The 17087-nt window shown below is 55.2% G+C and overlaps 3 protein-coding genes across 8 annotated transcripts; 1 reads left to right on the forward strand and 2 right to left on the reverse strand.

Annotated features, from left to right (window-relative positions):
• Positions 1–2730: 2730 nt before the first annotated feature.
• On the reverse strand, positions 2731–5431 carry Syngr3 (synaptogyrin 3). Its single transcript, XM_076840685.2, has 4 exons — positions 5333–5431; positions 3387–3624; positions 3026–3168; positions 2731–2940 (listed from the first exon to the last, which is right to left on the reverse strand). Exons 1-4 carry the CDS (start codon positions 5429–5431, stop codon positions 2731–2733), a joined length of 690 nt encoding a protein of 229 aa, XP_076696800.1.
• A 3086-nt stretch (positions 5432–8517) lies between these two features.
• Positions 8518–10999, reverse strand: Gfer (growth factor, augmenter of liver regeneration). Of its 4 annotated transcripts, none has more exons than XM_076840257.2 (3): positions 10694–10999; positions 10115–10278; positions 8518–9252 (listed from the first exon to the last, which is right to left on the reverse strand). In XM_076840257.2, the coding sequence occupies exons 1-3, from the start codon at positions 10952–10954 to the stop codon at positions 9090–9092; spliced, it is 588 nt and encodes a 195-aa protein (XP_076696372.2). In that variant the 5' UTR covers positions 10955–10999; the 3' UTR covers positions 8518–9089. The 4 variants fall into 4 exon arrangements, with proteins under 4 accessions (XP_076696372.2, XP_076696371.2, XP_076696374.2 ...); XM_076840256.2 differs by having other exon boundaries at positions 10115–10311; XM_076840259.2 differs by having other exon boundaries at positions 9095–9247.
• Positions 11000–11551: 552 nt separating this feature from the next.
• Noxo1 (NADPH oxidase organizer 1) lies at positions 11552–16988 on the forward strand. 3 transcript variants are annotated; one of them, XM_076840451.2, is made up of 10 exons: positions 11552–13138; positions 14519–14644; positions 14776–15104; positions 15192–15272; positions 15420–15495; positions 15583–15760; positions 15895–16076; positions 16156–16269; positions 16423–16540; positions 16621–16988. In XM_076840451.2, exons 3-10 carry the CDS (start codon positions 15039–15041, stop codon positions 16841–16843), a joined length of 1038 nt encoding a protein of 345 aa, XP_076696566.1. In that variant the 5' UTR covers positions 11552–13138; positions 14519–14644; positions 14776–15038; the 3' UTR covers positions 16844–16988. The 3 variants fall into 3 exon arrangements, with proteins under 3 accessions (XP_076696566.1, XP_076962134.1, XP_076696565.1); XM_077106019.1 differs by having other exon boundaries at positions 11552–11952; positions 12917–13138; positions 15192–15495; XM_076840450.2 differs by having other exon boundaries at positions 15192–15495.
• Positions 16989–17087: the final 99 nt, after the last annotated feature.

The raw sequence follows: 17087 nt of genomic DNA on the forward strand, positions 1-17087 counted from the left end.
ACCCTGTCTTAAAATTAAAAAAAAAAAAAAAAAAAAAAAAAAAGGGGGGGGACTGGGGCTGTAGCTGAGTGGTAGAGCACTTGCCTCACATGTGTGAGGCACTGGGTTCTATCCTCAGTACCAAATAAAAATAAAGAAATAACATCTACAACTAATATATATATATATATATATATATATATATATATATATATATATATATATAGAGAGAGAGAGAGAGAGAGAGGGGGTGGGGGTCAGGTAGGGCTGGGGTTGTGTCTCAGTGGCATAGCTTGCCTGGCACATGTGAGGCACTAGTTTCAGAACAATTACACTTTAGCACCACATAAAAATAAATAAACAAAATAAAGATATTGTGTCCATGTATAACTAATATATATATATATATATATATATATATATATATATATATTTATTTATTTATTTATTTAAAAAAGGGTCAGGTGCAGTGGTGCATGCTTATAATCCCAGCAATTCAGGAGGCTGAGGCAGGAGAACTGCAACTTGGTGAAGCCATAAGCAACTCATCAAGACTCTTTCTCTAATAAAATATAAAAAAGGGGGACTGGGGTTGTGGCTCAGTGGCAAAGCACTTGCCTAGCATGCATGAAGCACTAGGTTCGATCCTCAGCACCACATAAATATAAATAAAGGTATTGTGTCCACCTAAAACTAAAAAATAAATATTTAAAAAAAATATATAAAGGGGCTGGGGATGTTCCTCAGTAGTTAAACCCCTCTGGGTTCAATCTCTGATTAAACAAACAAACAAAAAAAAAGTGGTGTGTGTTGGGGGGGGGGTGCTGGGGAATGTGGCTCATTGGTTAAGTGCCTCTGGGTTCAATACCCAGTACCAAAAATAAATAAATAAAATTTAGGCTGTATTCTCTCTCTCTCTCTCTCTCTCTCTCTCTCTCTGTCTGTCTCTCTCTCTCTCTCTCTCTCTCTCTCACACACACACACACACACACACACACACACACACGTGTACTCACACAGATGCACATGCAATATAGGCCAAATTTCTGAGGCATGGGGGAGAGAGACGGTGTGGAGAAGACATGGAAATGAACTTGAGCTTCAGCAGTAAAGTCCACTTTCAAAGAGGGACCTGTGTCCCAGAAAATACTGCTTTTATAAGAAAGGATAAGGCACGTGCAGTCCTGTAATCCCAGGGGCTGGGGAGATTGAGGTAGGAGGATCCCAAGTTCAAAGCCAGCCTCAGCACTTAGCAACTTGGCAAGACCCGTCTCAAAAATAAATAAAAAGGGCTTGTGATGTGACCACAATTGAACCCCTAGGTTCAATTCCTGGTTCAAAAAAAAAAAAAAAAAGGAAAGAAAGAAAAGGGTGAATCTCCCTAGCACCCCAGCATTCCAGAGACTGCTGTGAACAGCAGGCTTCCACCCGGACCAGTGAGATCCACTGGAGGGGCATGGGCCTGAGACTCCAGAATCTGTTCCTCCTGCTCCCTCCTAGCCTCTGAGTCCTGGTACCCCCCAGTCCTGGCACCAAGACGGGCAGGGGCTAGAAACTTTGCCAGGAGTGTAATGATTCTAGGAGCAACCAGATCACGGTCAACGCATTTACAGTCTTTATTGTAAAGAAGTTGCACTCAGAACATGAGACACCGAAAATACACAACCATGGATTATTCTTTCAGAAGAGGAAGGGAGAGATCCATATATACAAAAATTGTAAACATGTTCACTTAAATATTCACACATAATTTGGTCTATGCTACAATGTACAGGGTTGTCACTCAACTGCAACTCCCGAGGGAGGCATCTGTCTGTAAGAATGAAATATGGCAACGCGTGTGGTTTTGATTTAATGTGAAAAGCCAGCTTCAAGCAATGCGTGAATAGGCAGCTACACACAAGGACCCCCATCTGGGGCTGGGCCTTACATAGGGTGCAGGGTGGGAAGGAAGGGTCTGATCCAGGACGCAGGGTAAATCAGTTTGCAGGAATGGCTGTTTCCAGGGGCACTGTGGCATATGTGACCTCTAGCCTCTCTCCTTGTGAGATGCTTTTTTTTGCCCAGCACCCAGGTACCCTGTTCCTACTCCTGGGCTAAAGGGTTTGTACCCAGCTCCATACATAGCTTTCTTGTGCCTTCCTGACCAGAACTTCCTATACCTGGGCAGAGGCCACAGAGAGAGGTGCAGCTTGTGGAGCACTATGAGATGAAACCTGTAGAGTTGACCACAATCACAACACAGACAGGACTAGGCTGGTCTAGTGAGCCTGTGAGAGGAAATGAAGGGAGGCTCTGGACATGACAAACCACCACAATAGGAGCAAGAACAGTCACTACCTACAGGGACCTGGAATGCAGAACAATAGCCACCATCCCTGGACTCAGGATGGGCCAGTGTCCCTGGTCCTGTACAATCCCTGCACTGAGCTGTGGAGGGCAGCTGGACCTCTGAATTCAGAGTGGACAGTTGAGCTCCCGGTCAGTTGGTCCATGAAGGGAATACCTCTCTCCCAGGACAGTCCACTCCAGGCCACATTGTCTCCTTTTCAGGACCTTAGGCCTACAAGAACTTGATGGGGACAGCCCAGGCACTCCAGGGGTTCTATCCCCTCCTGGATCGCGAGGCCCACAGTGGCCACCCCTTCTGTCCCTGGTGCTGGGCCTCTAGGACTCCAGAGAGGCCCCAGGAGGACTTGGGACCTGTGTTGGTGGGGTGGCCTTTGGGCCCTGGTCCGGGATTGTCAGACGCTAGTAGGCGGGCACCTGGTACCCTTTGGGACTGGTTTCCAAGGTCTCGGTGAAGGGTGGGCTCTGGTAGGTCTCGGTGCCCTCCACACCGCTGCCCACCGGGTAGCCAGGGTAGGCTTGACCGGCCCCAGAGCCCAGCTGTTCTGTGGCGAAGAGTGACATGTCGGTACCCAGGCGGAACCGCTGCAGGGCCTTCACAGTGAGCGCCACCTGGGCGGGGAGCCGGGGTTGGCAGGGGTCAGCCGGGGCCTGCCGGGGCAACCCCCGCCCCGCAGCCCACGAGGCCCGCACTCACCCAGCTGAGGATGGAGAAGAAGCTGAAGGCGATGGCTGCTCGCGCTGCGTCCCCCGCCTGCACCGTGCCTGGCCCGGGCGCAGTGCGCTGCCATTGATTGGTGAGGAAGCAGAAACCCACGAACCACAGGAAGGCCCAGAGCCCTGCGGGCGGCCACTCGGGGTCAGGCGGCGCCTCGCCAGGCCTGCGCTGGGTCACAGGACCTCAGGTCCTGCCTCCGCTCACCTGGGAACCGCCCCGCCCACCACCCTCCGCCAGCCCCGCCCCCCCAGCAGCCAGCCTTGCTCTGGAGCAAGGCCCACCCCTCAGGGAGCGGCTCTCCCCACCCCGGGCCACGCCCTTTCTGCCAGGCCATGCCCACCTGAGAAGCCCAGGTCCAGCAGTACTGCGCGGCGGCGGTCGCGGACGCTGCTGATCTGCTGGAAGCGCACGTCGAGCACCAGGAACGCGGCGCAGGCGAGGAAGGCCCCGAGACCCAGCGCGACGCCGAAGCGACAGGCACCTGCGTTCCCGTTGAAGACGCAGCGCAGTTCCGGGCCGCTGTCGGCGTTCACGTAGCCCTCGTTGACAATGGGGCCGAACACCGCGATAGAGAACACCTATAAGCAGCCGAAGGCTCTGAAGGCCCTGTGCCAGGCCCCTTCCTACAGCCCAGATCCTGGGCTTCTGCCACCCACCACCAGCAACCACACCTCAAGGCCTGCTCCAGCATTTCCCCTGAAGCATGGGGCGCATATTTCCCACCCCTCACGAATTTAGTAATTACTGGCTACAGGAACCATTAGTGAGCATCTAATAAGTCCTGGCACTGTGTTAAAAGTGCAACTTTATATACCTTTGCTCACTGAATTTTCTAACCCTACCAAGGTGTCATTATCCTTATCACTTTTATAGTTGGGGAAACTGAGCTCCAACAGGTGAAATGACTTATCTACTAGGGTCACATGGCTCATAAGAATCAGGGCTGAGACACAACCCGGCTTCTCTGTAAGGATGGGGCTCCCCAGAACCCACTTGAGAGTGTGGAAACAGGAGCCATTACCTGGATGTTGATTCCAGGGCTTCATTTGTTAGAAGGGATAGGGAGGAGTGGAGCCAGGAGAGGTTGGTTGTAGCTAGAGGGGCAGCTGGCCCCACAGTGAGGCCTGCCCTCTAGCAGGCCATATGGGGTAAACAGGCTGGTGCCGAGTTCTGGTCTTGTTCAGTACAAGAACACTGTTCCAGCAGTAGTGGGCACTTGAGAGAGGAAGGCCCCCATCTGTGATCATTAATTTTACTGATGAGCTTTTGGGCTCAAAGGGTGACTCCACTGACCTCTGGGGTTCAGTCCAACTTCAGGACCTCCTCCTGCCCACCAGTTGGGAGAGGCAGGTAGGAGGTAGACCATCATAATTTTAAATCAGACACTGTTCTTGGGCTCTGGGCAGCCTGAGTTTTCGAGAAAAGATCTCCCTTCTCAACTTCATCATTTCACTCCTTTCCCACCCCAGTTCTGAGGGACCTGATGAGGGGGAAAAGCCGGGGAGAAGCCTGGTTCTTGCTTTCTGGTCTGGTCAGTCTCTCCACCGAGAAGTCCAGGGGCCCCTGCCCCACCCCGGGCACCGCCCTCCTCAAAGACAGGCACGGAGGTGCGGCAGGCGCCAGCTGGACAAGACCAGAACTCGGCACCCACCTCCCATCTCTCTTCTCTAGAGGGTGAGAAGCAGCAAGGCATGCCCCAGTGGGCTAGACTGCCCCCAGCTGCTCCTCCCGCACCACCTCCAGGAAGCCCTCCAGGTGCAGAGCCCTTTCCGGTTGCCCCAGCCCTTAGTAACCCCTCCCTCAACTCACAGCTGGATCTGGGGCCTGAGAAGTGTCGGGTCCCTTCAAGGGGGCCTGGCGGATGTGTGTTGGGGGGAGAGGGAGGCTCCTGCAGCCCCTTCTTCCAGCCAAGCCCGGGCTGAGCGCTCAAGCCCCTTGGCAAAGCTCGTTCCCACCCCTGTGCCCACTTCCAGGTCGTGGGAACAAGAAAAACCGAGAGAAGGCTGAGGAAGGGGGTTGGAGTCAGACCGATGGAGAAATCGGGGGTAGGGGGCAACCGGCGGTGACCTCTCAAGGTCCCTCAGTCTCTACCAGCCCCTCCCCCGCCCGCAGGTGGGCGCGCCCAGCCCGGTGACGTCACCCCAACCTGCGGCGGGGGGGGAGGGGCCGGAGGCGGAGGAGGGTGAGGGGTGAGGGGCGAGGGGCAGGGTTTGGGTGGGGGTACTTCGGACGCGTGTAGAGGCGGGGCCCGAGACCAGGGCGGGAGGCTGGGCAGGGGCCACTCACCCAGGACGCGACCCGCAGCAGGGTCTGGGGCCGCCGCGCAAAGCTTACGGGGTCCAGGGCGGCCCCCGCGCGGCCAGCGCCGAACGAGGCGCCCTCCATGGCTGGCCTCGGCGGCCCCGCGCCCCTGGCACCCTCTGTCCGTCTGTCCGGCGGGTCCAGTCCGAGGCCGCCCGCGGCTGCTGCCGAGGATGCTAATGCTACGGATGCTGCTGCTGCTGCCGCAGCCGCCGCCGCCGCTGCTGCCGAGTCCCGGGAGCGCGCGCCGGCCACGACGGGGGCGCGCGGGGCGGGGCCGAGCCAGCCGCCCCCCACCGCGTCCACGCGCGAGGACTGAGCCCTTGCTTGCGTCCGCACCGCCCACCCTTACTTGCTTGACCCGGTCCGAATTGGAGACATTCTCTGGGGATTGACCACCAGGTTCCCATGGGGCAAGGGGAGGCTGGCACTGGTCTCAGATTTTGCAGTGGCTGGGAGGATGAGCCAAAGGACAAGGATTTGACCCTGGTCCTCTGAGCAGAGAGACCTTTGGTGAGTGTGAAGGGGGAACTGAAGCCCCCCATCTTACTCCCTGGCCCTGTTCCCAGAGGACCAGAGATAGTTAAATGGGGTCCTTTAGCGAGACACCTGCCCCCACCATTGGCACCTAGCTTCTCTTTCTGAAGGTTCTAGCTTCCCTGACAGGGAAGAGAGCTTGCCTGGAGGACAGTGCTGACGGCCAGCATGCCCGGGTGTTGAACATCTCTGCTCCTGTCCTTCTGCAAGAGCCCTCCTGACACCTAAGTCTCCCTCATTGACCTGTCACTGAAGTACTTACTCGAGTTGAGGGCATGGAGAAGTAGCAGAAGTGGGGCTCAGGCCAGCTGTTGCCTCCTTGTCCTGCCCCTAGTAGGTCTCCCACAGATTCCCAGCTCAATGACAGGGCTCCTTCCCTTGTGTTCCTTCCAGACCAGCCTGGCGGGAACCTGAATGACTCCTATGTTGCTGGCCTGAGTGGGTGCCTTTCCCTGGACAAACACCCCCTAATGGCAGAGGCCATTCTTCCCTCCTGACCCTCCTGTTAGGGGGTCTAGAATCTTATGGAGAATCAAGTTTGCAGTGGGGGTCATGGAAAAGCCTCCCAGTCACCTGTTTCTGGCCTTCTGGGACCAGGATCAGGAATAAGCAGTCTGTGCTGAGCAGGTACAGTGCCAAGTGCTTCATTCATCCTGTGAGGTAGGAGTATTAGTCCATTCTTCAGAGGGCAGTGTGGGCCACTGTGGGCCACTGTGTCTGGATGTTACACTGTATCCAGACCTGTGGGAGACACCTGTGCTGAATGATTGGCATCTGCATCCAGTCCCACTCTCCTCACTGGCAGGCAGCAAATAGTCCTGTGTTCTCTATTTCCCCATCTTCTTCCATTGCTTGTGTCAGCACCCAAACATGCTGTACTTTTTTGAAAAGAACCTACCCACTTCCTTGCCTTATCCCAGCCCAGCAGCCAGGACTTCAAAAGGCACATTACTCTATGCCATTTCTCAGCTCTTGTCCCCACTTCCCTCCAGTTGCTTCCTTTAGCAGTAATTTGAGTTGTTATCTTCTGCTTTCAATACCTGTCTTTCCTTTTCCTCTGAAACCGAATATAATCAAGCTTCCAACTACATCTGGACTGAAGGTGGTCCGTGACCTCCATCTGCCAATCCTAGGGGAAAATTTGATTCTTCCAGTCCCTCCCTCCAAGGCACACTTCTTTTTTTCTTTTCAAAACAGGGTCTCTCTAAATTGCTGAGACTTGACCTTGAACTTGAGATCCTCCTGTTTCAGCCTCCTGAGTCACTGGGATTACAGGTCTACACCACCACTACCTCCAGCCAGGAAGCACTTCTTAAAGTCATCCTCCTCTTATGCTCCCATTACGTCATGGGACCATTTCTTGGGGTGTTGGGGATACAACCCAGGGCCACAGGCATGCCAGGCAAGCACTTTACTACTTAGTTACATCCCCACCATCACAGGCCCTTCTTGGCAGCCCTTTTTGGACCCCTCCTCTTGCTGGACCTGTGACCTTTGAGCCTTAGGGACACAAGGTGTGTTCCTTGACTTTTCTCCCTCTGTACTCGCCCCTTTTCTGTAACAGCTCTCAAGTGCCATTAGAAGCCAGAACCTGCCCTTGCACAGGTTCCACTTGTCTTGGCCTGGATGCCCTTGAAAACAGTCTGAGGCAAACTGACATTTTATTAGGAGGTGAAATTCTAGGGAGGTCAGTTAGGGAAAAGGGGAAGTGAGGCAGGGAAGAATGGCACATAAGTGTCCTGAGCTGACCATAGTTTCAGCAGGAAACCTGAAACTGGTTCCCAGCACATGTGCATATATCCTTTCTCTGCTGCCTTGGCAAATGACAGAGAAGCTCCATGCCTGGCAGAAGAAGGAGGAGCAACATCTCCCACCTCCTTTGACCCTTGGCCTTTGGGTAGTACCTTCAGAAACCAGCAGCATCTCTTCCCCTGAAGGCACAGAAGACTATGCCACAGTTGGCCCTCAGAGGTGAAGTTGCCTGAGGCTTATGATTACTGGATCTGGTGTCTGGCTGTTCCAGTTGGAAACCAAGGGTGGCGCTGAGCAGATCCAGGGAAGCCCAAAGCTGGGACCAGGTCACGCAAGACTTGCCACACTCTTAGCCATCTCCATTTTACTGACGTTGAGCATCTCCAGCTGACCTGGCCAAAACCTGAAGCACATCTCCTCTAGCTCCTTTCTCACCCTGGGAATTCTCTGGCTCTACCTTCCAATATATCCAGCATTCTCTTCCTTTCTAAGGAGCCTCCCTTCAGCTGGTTTCCTACCTACTTCCTTGCCTTATCCCAGCCCAGCAGCCAGGACTTCAAAAGGCACATTACTCTATGCCGTTTCTCATGTCTAAACCTTCCAAGAGCTTTTGTCATAGGGGCTGGGAGTACATGCCACATCTTGACTGGGGCTCTTCAAGACTATGCCATCTGGCCTCACTGCTCCTCAGCTACTCTGGCTCCCTTTGCCCCTGCTACTGGGGCCTCCCTGCTATTCCTGTAATAACTCTGGCCTGCTGCCACCTCAGAACCTCTCCCTGACAGTCAGGAGGGCCCACCTGAGCATGGGAGGCAACAGCAGGCCCTGCCCCCCCCCCCCAATAAACCCCAGCACAAAGCACATAGACACCAAGTCCTCAGTCATTTCTCCAGCATTTTATTTTGGTCTCATTCCGAGGAAGCTGTCCCCAGGATCCCCAGTGATGGAATCTGAGAAAAACTCTGCCTGGGCTCTTCCCTGTGGGGACTGAGCATAGAATTGAGCTCAGCCTCAAGCCTTTTCCTACAACAGGACAGCATCACTGAGGCCACAGCTCTGAGGTGTCCACAGCACACAGTGGGAAGGCAACAGCCTGGCCTCCAAGAGCAGGAAAAAGAACCTATCAGACCCACTGCCCTCCTGTGTGGGGACTAGGTCCAGAATTTGGAGTGGATGGGAGGCTGTATCCTGAATGGCAAGGGGCAGTGTGGGCTGCTCCTGACCCCCTTACTTGCAGCTCCATGGGGCCTCAGGGGGAGGCCACGGGGTGCCTGCAGCAAGCACCTTCACTTGTATACTAAACTTGTTCGAGGGGCTACATCCTGGGGACCACCCAACTGAAACACAACAAGCTCCGGCTCAGAGGCACTTTAATCAGCACTCCATCCCTAACCAGCCAGGCTGCGCCCATAGGCCCTGTCTGGCCACTCCATGGGCTCTGGCTGGCCATCCTCTAGTCACAAGAGCCATCCTTCCAGCCGTCACGCCAGCGTTCATCCACCTGCGAGCAGTCGAAGTCAGGCTTGCCCAGCTTGTGGTTCACTTCATTGTGCAGACGGCATAGCCACTGGGTGAAGGTTGCCCGGGTGCGAGTATCTGGCTGGTTCTTGCCTATCCTGCAAGAGGGAGCACAGGAAGGATGTAAGGAGGTAGTGGCTGTTCTGCTGTCAGTGCTAAGGGAGAGGAGGTGGGGCACTGCTGTGAGCTACATTTGGGAGTGCCCTCATGCTCCAAGAGGTAGGAATTCTGAGAACAGAGTTGACCAAGAGGTTTCCTGAATGCAGTGGATTTCCAGGGCTGCTCCCACACCCACCCAAGGAGCTTGGCAAAGAGCCTAGAGGAAGACATTAAAGCACAGACTAGGTAATTTTACAATCTTATAATAATAAGGCCGCTTCACTGGTGTCTCTGACCCCAGGCAGTGTGTGGAAGCGCAGGACAAGGCACAACTGCAAAACTGTTTCTTAGCACCTGCGGCCTGATACCCCAAATCAGCAATACACCTTTTTAACTGTTTAGGTGTCAAACAGCAAGGACAGCTATGCCCCACACATCTAGCCTAGAAATGCCTACAGGGGAACAGGCTCAGACTCTTGGGGGCCTCAGTGAAGAAAATGTGACTCTTGGAAGCAAAAGCATTAGGCTCTCAAAGTCTTAAAAGTAGCAATTCAGCTCCTGAAGTTAGGCAACCTAGCTAACCTGGGGGAGCATCCAGGAGTGTTGGGCAAGGGACAGGCCCTACGGAAGCCCTTCCCAGGAATCTGACACAGCTGTATCCAGCAGCAGTTCCTGGCAGTCTGGCTTTAGAGAAAGGAAATGCTCACATGACACATTCCCTCCCTGTTAGTAGCACCAGCTCGTAGGCAACCTTCTGCCACCTCTGCCCTGTTTTCCTAGGCCCCTCTCTATGACATCAGCCAGGGGGCCCAAGCTTCAGTTCTAAGGCACTGTTGCCTGCAAGCAGCTGTGGAAACTCACCTCTTCCTTATGTCTTCGGCACACTCCTCACACGGGTAAAACTTGGAAAATAAATGTATGAACTGGGCCATGTCTTGCTGCTGTTCTGGGGTGGGCAGGTCCGGGTAATAAGCAGCAAGGGTGTGGAGGAGAGCCCAGCTGTGGCGACCCAGTTCCTCGCGATCCTGTGGACAATCCTCCCTAAACTTGCTGTCCCGCTGCAGAAGTAGGCCGACCATAGGTCAGTTCATTCTACCCCAACCAGAAGCCCATAAAGTTCCCCCTTCGATTCAGCTCAGCGGTGGTGCACTGGCATAGCATGCGCAAGGCCCTGGGTTCTTAACCCAGCAACGCAAAATAAAGAAATTAGCTCCCTCCTTTTCAGCCCCAGCCAGCAGCCCAGACTCCAGACAGAAGCCCTGCAGCTGATTCGGCCCTCCTGCTGCTGACAGCTCAAAGTTCAGGTCTACCTGGGGGTGGGGGCAAAGTTTGGGCACAGCCACGCCGCGGGCCCTGGGCCCTCGAGGTCTGGCAGAGGCACCCGAGAACAAGGTGTGGGCCCAAAGGCCAGGGCTGGGAGGTCGCGCGGGGCATCTGCACCTTCTGCTGCGTCCGCATCCACGTCTTGAAGTCCACGCAGGCCCGGCAACGCTGCCTCCGCGAAGCGCCCCCTGCGTCCTGCGACTCCGGGTTGGGAGCCGCGGCCGGCGCTGGGGCCGAGGCGGCAGCGTCTCTGCGCCCCGCGCCGCGGCCCCGCGCGTCGGTCGCCAGGTCGTCCGTCACCTCGGAGCGCGCGCCGCCGGGCAGGAAGGAGAAGAGGCTGCCGCGGCAGAAGCGCGCCTGTTCCCCGGGCGCCGCCATCTTGCCCGCGCACAGCCTGCCGGGCCAGCCCGGCCTCCAGATGGGCCTCCAATTCGGCCTCCAGGCCAGCGCGCGCGCCGCCGACAGCGCGCGCCCGCAGGAGCTGGGGGCGGGGCTAGGGGAGGTGCCGGGGGCGGGCCCGGGGGCGGGCCCCGAGGCGGGGGCGGGGGCGGGCGAGGGGGGAGGGGGGCAGGTGCCGGGCGCCGCGGAGCCGGGGGGCGGGACGCGGGAGGGAGCGGCGGGTGAGGGCTGAGCGGGGCTAGGCGTCCGCGCTCTGCTGGCGCCCTTGGGCCTCCCTCCCCGGCCCGGGACTGGCGTGCGCCTTCCGTGGCGGCGCTCGCGCTTCCTCCAGTAGAAGAGCAGTGTAGTGTGGAAGCCGCGCCGCGGCCGCAGCCGCGGCCGCGTTGAGCTTTCGGACTGGGGCCCAGGCGAGGTCTGGGATGCGGCCCGCGTCGCCCCCATCGCTTCGCTCGGACCGTCCCGCGTGCCTGCGGCCAGGCTCTGTGCCCTCGGCCGAGCGGGGCGCCCATCCGCCGGGCCTGGCGCCGGGCAACGCGTGGCGGGGCGTGACCGCACAGAGGCGGCGCGCTGGGGCCCGGGCCTCGGCCAGCGTCAGGGCCACTGGGCCCCGGCGATGCGGTGTTGGGCCGCGGCCGCGGGTCCGGAAGCGCCTGCCTACTGTCCTCCGCATCCTACGGCCTGGTTAAAGGTTGCTTTGTTTTGCTGTACTGGATATTGAACACAGGCCCTCCTGCACGCCAGCGCTGAGCTGTACCCCTGCCCTTTTCATTTAGTGATAGGGTCTCCAGAGATTGGCCAAGCCAGCCTCGAGCCTGCGATCCTCCCGAAATTTCAGGAGTGCGACCGCGCAGGCAAGAGGGATTGTTAAAACAACTTGGCAACTTATCTCCATGCGTTCATTTGTTCATTCCACAAGTATCTGCAATACCTACTCTATCCCAAGCACTGATCCAGGAGCCGGCAGGATCCAGAACAAGGTGCTGTTCCTAACCTTCTTAGCTTACAGTTTAGTGACCAAGACAGGAAAAACTCTAAAGAGTCACACCAATAAATGTTCATTTGCAAACTGTGTGGTGGGCCATGCATGTTGTGTGGGAAATATGGAAAACCTCCCTGAGATGGGGACCCTTAGGCAGAGGCCTGACCAATGAGAAATTAGCCGAGCAGCCCCTTCGAGGACAAGCCTGGGATTTTAGCATTTTGCAGAAGAAAGGCCAGCAGAATGGGCCTCTAGGGAGGAGGAGGTTGAAGGAAATCTGCTGGTGGGCCAGGGTCAACCAGGTTTCTTGTTGGCTGTGGTGGAATTGAGACTTATTTTAAAAACCAGTGGGAAGGTGCTGGATGATTCGGTGCAGGGCACTTTGATCTGAACTCATGTCTGTTTGACAAAGATTGGATTTCCTTCCTCCTTTTCCTCATCATCCTCTTTATTTTATTTTTTGGTGGTCCTGGGGATTGAACCTAGAGTCCTCTATCACTAGGCTACATCACCATCAGCCCTTTTTATTTCACAATATGTCTTGCAGGATTGAAGGGCACTATGCTATTGAGCTGCATCCCCAGCCCTTTTTTATTTTTAGACAAGGTCTCACTAAGTTGCCCATGCTGGACTAGAACTTAAGTTCCTCTGCCTCAGTCTCATGAGTTGCTATGATTATAGGCATGAGCTATGATGCCCAGTGGAGAATGGATTTCTTAGAGGTGATGGACCCCTTGCCATCCACAGTGATGGGAGCTGTTGTAGTTATCCAAATGAGAGAAGGTAGGGGCTATAGGGAAGAAAAAGGGGAGAGGGTCCAAAGTTGGTGGGAGTGTGCAGAAGGAGGGCCTCAGAATCCCTCAAGGTCAATGGCTGTGAATACTCCACACTTCCCCAACTTCTCTGTTGTGTTCCAGGATGGTTTTTTTTTTTTTTTTTTTTTTTTAATATTTATTTTTTAGTTTTCAGCAGACACAGCATCTTTGTTTGTATGTGGTGCTGAGGCTAGAACCCGGGCCGCACGCATGCCAGGCAGGTGCGCTACCGCTTGAGCCACATCCCCAGCCCTCCAGGATGTTTTTGAAAAATTTGGTTACTAAAGACAGAGTGCTGAGACTGAAGAAAGAAGCAGACAAATCTATGGCCGAACCACCATGAATGTACCTGATCTCCAATCTAGGAAGGTAAGTGGGGTCAGGCCTGCTTAGTTCTTGGGTGGGAGAGAGACAAATCCAGGATTTCACAAAGTGAAGTTTGTTAGGGACTGACAGAAAAAGCGACAGGAGGATTCCCACATCCTCAGACAGAGGAAAGGGTTTAATATCTAAGACAGCAAAGATAACCCAAGTCCAACTTGAATGTATCTGGGCTGTCTCAAAAATTTTCAAGCATTTAAGAGATAGTCTGGGGGGTTGGGGATGTGGCTCAAGTGGTAGCGTGCCCGTCTGGCATGCGTGCGGCCCGGGTTCTATCCTCAGCACCACATACAAACAAATATATTGTGTCTGCCAAAAACTAAGAAATAAAATATTAAAATTCTCTCTCTCCTCACTCTCTCTTTAAAAAAAAAAAAAAAAAAGAGAGAGATAGTCCAGGCCTAAGTGCCTGGCAGGAAACAGATTGTTTTTTTCCTGGTGCTGGGGATTGAACCCAGAGCCATTCTTATCACTGAGCTACATCCACAGGCTTTTAAATTTTTTTTGAGATAGGATCTCATTAAGTTACCTAGGCTGGCCTTGAATTATAATCCCAAAGATGGGATTACAGATGTGTGCCACCATGCCTAGTTTTGTCCATTTTAATGATTTCATTAATCCTGTAGGATTTGGAATATATGACAGTGTTGTGGGGGAGGAAAGATGGAGTTAATGACCAAGATGGCTGTAGTCATGTCAAGCTGGAATCCTACTCAGGGGAGCAGGAGCTATCCTACCCTGGACCCCACCAGGCCAGCATGCCCTCAGCTGAGGTTGAAGGGAGGGTGACAGCCGAGCTCAAGGCACTCTGCCACTGTCACATATTCATTGCCTGGGCTAAGACTAGGGAAGTTTCCAGGGGTTCAAAAAGAGCCCTAGTGGGATGGACACACAAAGACCCTTTATTGAGGCCGAAATAGTTTCATAGAGGGATAACCCAGAAACTAAATCTCTGGAGGGCCTGGAGTAGGGGAATCCTGATGCCAGCACCAGGAAGAACCTCTGTGCTTCAGAGTGGGTCAGGCTCCGGAAATCTCCACAATAAGGAAGCAGCCCAGAGAGGTGAGGTTCCTGGGTGAGCCCTCTGTCCAGGGATTATAGGGCTTCCTCCACCCCAGCTGATAGGGAAATAGGCCTGATGACAGAGATGATATTTACAGTAAGTTGTGACATGGATTCAGAGATGGCTCTCAAAACAGTCCTGGTGACCACTTCCCCAACACTCAAGTGAAGTCACCAAAAGATGGACTTTCTTTATCTTGCCCCAAGTCTCCCCACTGTAACAGAACCCCTGGGCTTTGGCTTATGAGGTCGTCCCTCCCTAAACCTATTCAGAGAAACTCATAGTAATTATTCATTTATCTTAAGTTTCCTCTTCTGACTTGGGAACATGGAGACCCTTCCTTCTCCCACATTAAAATTAAGCCAGAGAATGCACTTGAAGTCCTAAGCACCGGGTCCTTGGTTCCAGACTACAACTGCAGAGCTCCACAGGTGACTCAAAGAGAGGGCTATTGGGTACACCCTGGGAGGGGAGAGGCCAGGGGAGGCGGCACTTTGATGAGTCAGACTCTGGAGGGAGGGTGCCAGGTGGCAGTCCTAGCCCCTCCAACGCCCTTTTTCAGGTTTTGTCCCCTCCCCTGGCCACCCTCCTTCCCGCCTTGGGCTTGGGAGACAGCCGGGAAAGCGGAAAGACCTGGGGAGAGGCGTGGCAGCTCTGCAGAGACCAGGCTGAGAGCACCTGCGGGAATTCCCCTCAAGCCATTCTTCCGGCTGCTGGAGCCCCCTGAAGGTCAGGTAGGCCGCGCGATCCTCCGATCCTCAGCTGCTCTCGATCCTCAGCTGCTCTCGCTCTCCACACTCCGGAATCACGCCAGGGGGGCCAGTAATGGCTAGCCCTCGGCACCCGTTGTCTGTGCGCGCGGTGGCTCTGGTGCAGGTGCAGCGGCTCCAGGTACGGCATTGGGTCTCCACTAGTCCTAAGGGGGAGAAGATGGGGGTGTCAGGTCCAACCACCGAGGTACCCACCTTTCCTCCCCAGACGTTCGCGTTTTCCGTTCGCTGGTCTGACGGCAGCAACACCTTTGTGCGCAGGAGCTGGGGCGAGTTCAGACAGCTCCAAGTAGGTGACCTGGGCACGAGGCCTCCAGGCAACCACCAGAGACCCTTCCTGCTTGTTTTGGGCTTCCAGCCCTGTGATCCCCGAGAGGGACCCCCAACTTACCAAGGACTGTGCTCTGGTAGTCTCATGTCTCCCTCTTCCCTGCAGAAGACCCTCAAGGACACCTTTCCGGTGGAGGCAGGCCTGCTGCGGAGATCTGACCGCATTCTTCCTAGGCTTCCTGGTCAGGCTGCAAGGGTCCCAGGGGAGCGGGGAAGGCAGAGCCTGGTGCAGGACGGGACACCACAGCGTATACTTCTTGTGCCCACAGACACACCACTGCTAATTCGAGGGGGGCGCACAGGCCGCGGCCTAGCACGCCTGCGGCTGCTGGATACCTATGCACAAGCGCTGTTGGCCACTGCTGAGCGGGTATCTAGGAGCCTGGCACTCACCAATTTCTTTGCACCGCAACCCCTGGATCTGGAGCCCATGCTGCCTCCTGAAAGGTGCCTAACCTCCCCCCTCCCCCCCCACACACCCATGTTGGCAAGTCCTTGAAGAGGCAGGCCTGGAGGCTGTGTTGACTGGTTAGGGTGTCAGGCCCATTCCCACCACTCAACCTTTGGGCTACCCTTCTCAGCCTGGTGATCCTGCCTGCCCCAGAGGAGCCTTTATCACAACCTGCCAACAGTCTTGCCATCCACAGCCTGGAGGCTCAGAGGCTTCGCTGCCTGCAGCCCTTTTGCACCCAGGATACACAGGGCAGGCCTTTCCTTGCAGGGGCCCAGGAAAGCCTGGATGTGCTGCTGCGACACCCCTCAGGTAGGGCCAACAGGAACCCATGGCCTTCTGAATCTGAGTGGACATTAGGATCTGATCCCCTCCCTCACCTCTCATGCAGGTTGGTGGCTGGTGGAAAATGAGGACCTACAGACAGCCTGGTTTCCAGCTCCCTACCTGGAGGAGGTGGCCCTAGGCCAGGACAAAGAGGCAGGCCTGACCCTGGGAACCATTGGTATGAGCCCAATTCTCTTCCCCCAGGCCCACCAATGATGGACTATGTGTGGCGAGGGCCCAGAGTGTGCCTGGTGCCCACAGCTAAGCCCACAGGAAGGTAGGACTCTGATTGCTGCAGCTTCAGTGACCCATAAATAACACTCATCCCCAGGGACCCAGTTCTGTGCTTCCCGTGCCTATGAAGGCAGCCGTGATGATGAGCTCTCAGTGCCTGTGGGGGCACGAGTTCGTGTGCTACAAACTTCAGACCGTGGCTGGTGGCTCTGCAGGTGTGCAGGGGAAAGACTTTGGTGGGCCCAGAGTAGCAGGGATACCGGACTCCCTGACCAAGCCCTGTCTTCCTTCACAGATATAGTGGCAAGACCGGTCTGCTCCCAGCAGTGCTGCTGCAGCCTGAAGGGCTGGGTTCACTCCTGAGTGGGACAGGGATACTTGGTGAGGACACCGCAGAGGCCACTACTACTCCCCCTGCTGTGCCCACCCGCCCGCCATTGAGTGCCATCCAGAGCCGCTGCTGTACCATTACCCGCAGGGCACTGGGGAGGGTTCCAGGACCCCTGGGCCCTCCTTGAGTGTGTATATGACCCTGCCAGGAGACATGTACGATGATCCAGACCCAGAGTGGCTGACAGTAGTTCCCCAGCACTGGATAAGTAAGGGTGGGACTCCCAATCTGGCAGGTCAAGAGGGTCCACTTTCCCATTTCCTTTGAGTAAAAACTTCTGAATGTCCCAATCCAGTCTCTCTTTGCTGAGGAAGTAGAGGATCTGGCTCATGGGTTGAGGCCATCAGGGGCTAAAGTGCATCCCTGGTTAG

The sequence above is a fragment of the Callospermophilus lateralis genome, chromosome 19, assembly GCF_048772815.1.
Source record: "Callospermophilus lateralis isolate mCalLat2 chromosome 19, mCalLat2.hap1, whole genome shotgun sequence".
Lineage (NCBI taxonomy): Eukaryota > Metazoa > Chordata > Mammalia > Rodentia > Sciuridae > Callospermophilus > Callospermophilus lateralis.

Excerpts from the sequence above, each read along its gene's own strand:
- Syngr3 (XM_076840685.2), bottom strand. The coding sequence starts at position 5,431 with ATGGAGGGCGCCTCGTTCGGCGCTGGCCGCGCGGGGGCCGCCCTGGAC. Across the intron at positions 3,625-5,332 it reads TGCTGCGGGTCGCGTCCTGG|GTGTTCTCTATCGCGGTGTT; the intron begins GTGAGTGGCCCC and ends GGCTGCTTATAG. Across the intron at positions 2,941-3,025 it reads TCTTCTCCATCCTCAGCTGG|GTGGCGCTCACTGTGAAGGC; the intron begins GTGAGTGCGGGC and ends CTCCCCGCCCAG.
- Gfer (XM_076840256.2), bottom strand. The coding sequence starts at position 10,954 with ATGGCGGCGCCCGGGGAACAGGCGCGCTTCTGCCGCGGCAGCCTCTTC. Across the intron at positions 10,312-10,693 it reads GGATGCGGACGCAGCAGAAG|CGGGACAGCAAGTTTAGGGA; the intron begins GTGCAGATGCCC and ends CTACTTCTGCAG. Across the intron at positions 9,253-10,114 it reads GCCGAAGACATAAGGAAGAG|GATAGGCAAGAACCAGCCAG; the intron begins GTGAGTTTCCAC and ends TCCCTCTTGCAG.
- Noxo1 (XM_076840450.2), top strand. The coding sequence starts at position 15,039 with ATGGCTAGCCCTCGGCACCCGTTGTCTGTGCGCGCGGTGGCTCTGGTG. Across the intron at positions 15,105-15,191 it reads TGCAGGTGCAGCGGCTCCAG|ACGTTCGCGTTTTCCGTTCG; the intron begins GTACGGCATTGG and ends TTTCCTCCCCAG. Across the intron at positions 15,761-15,894 it reads CCCATGCTGCCTCCTGAAAG|CCTGGTGATCCTGCCTGCCC; the intron begins GTGCCTAACCTC and ends TACCCTTCTCAG.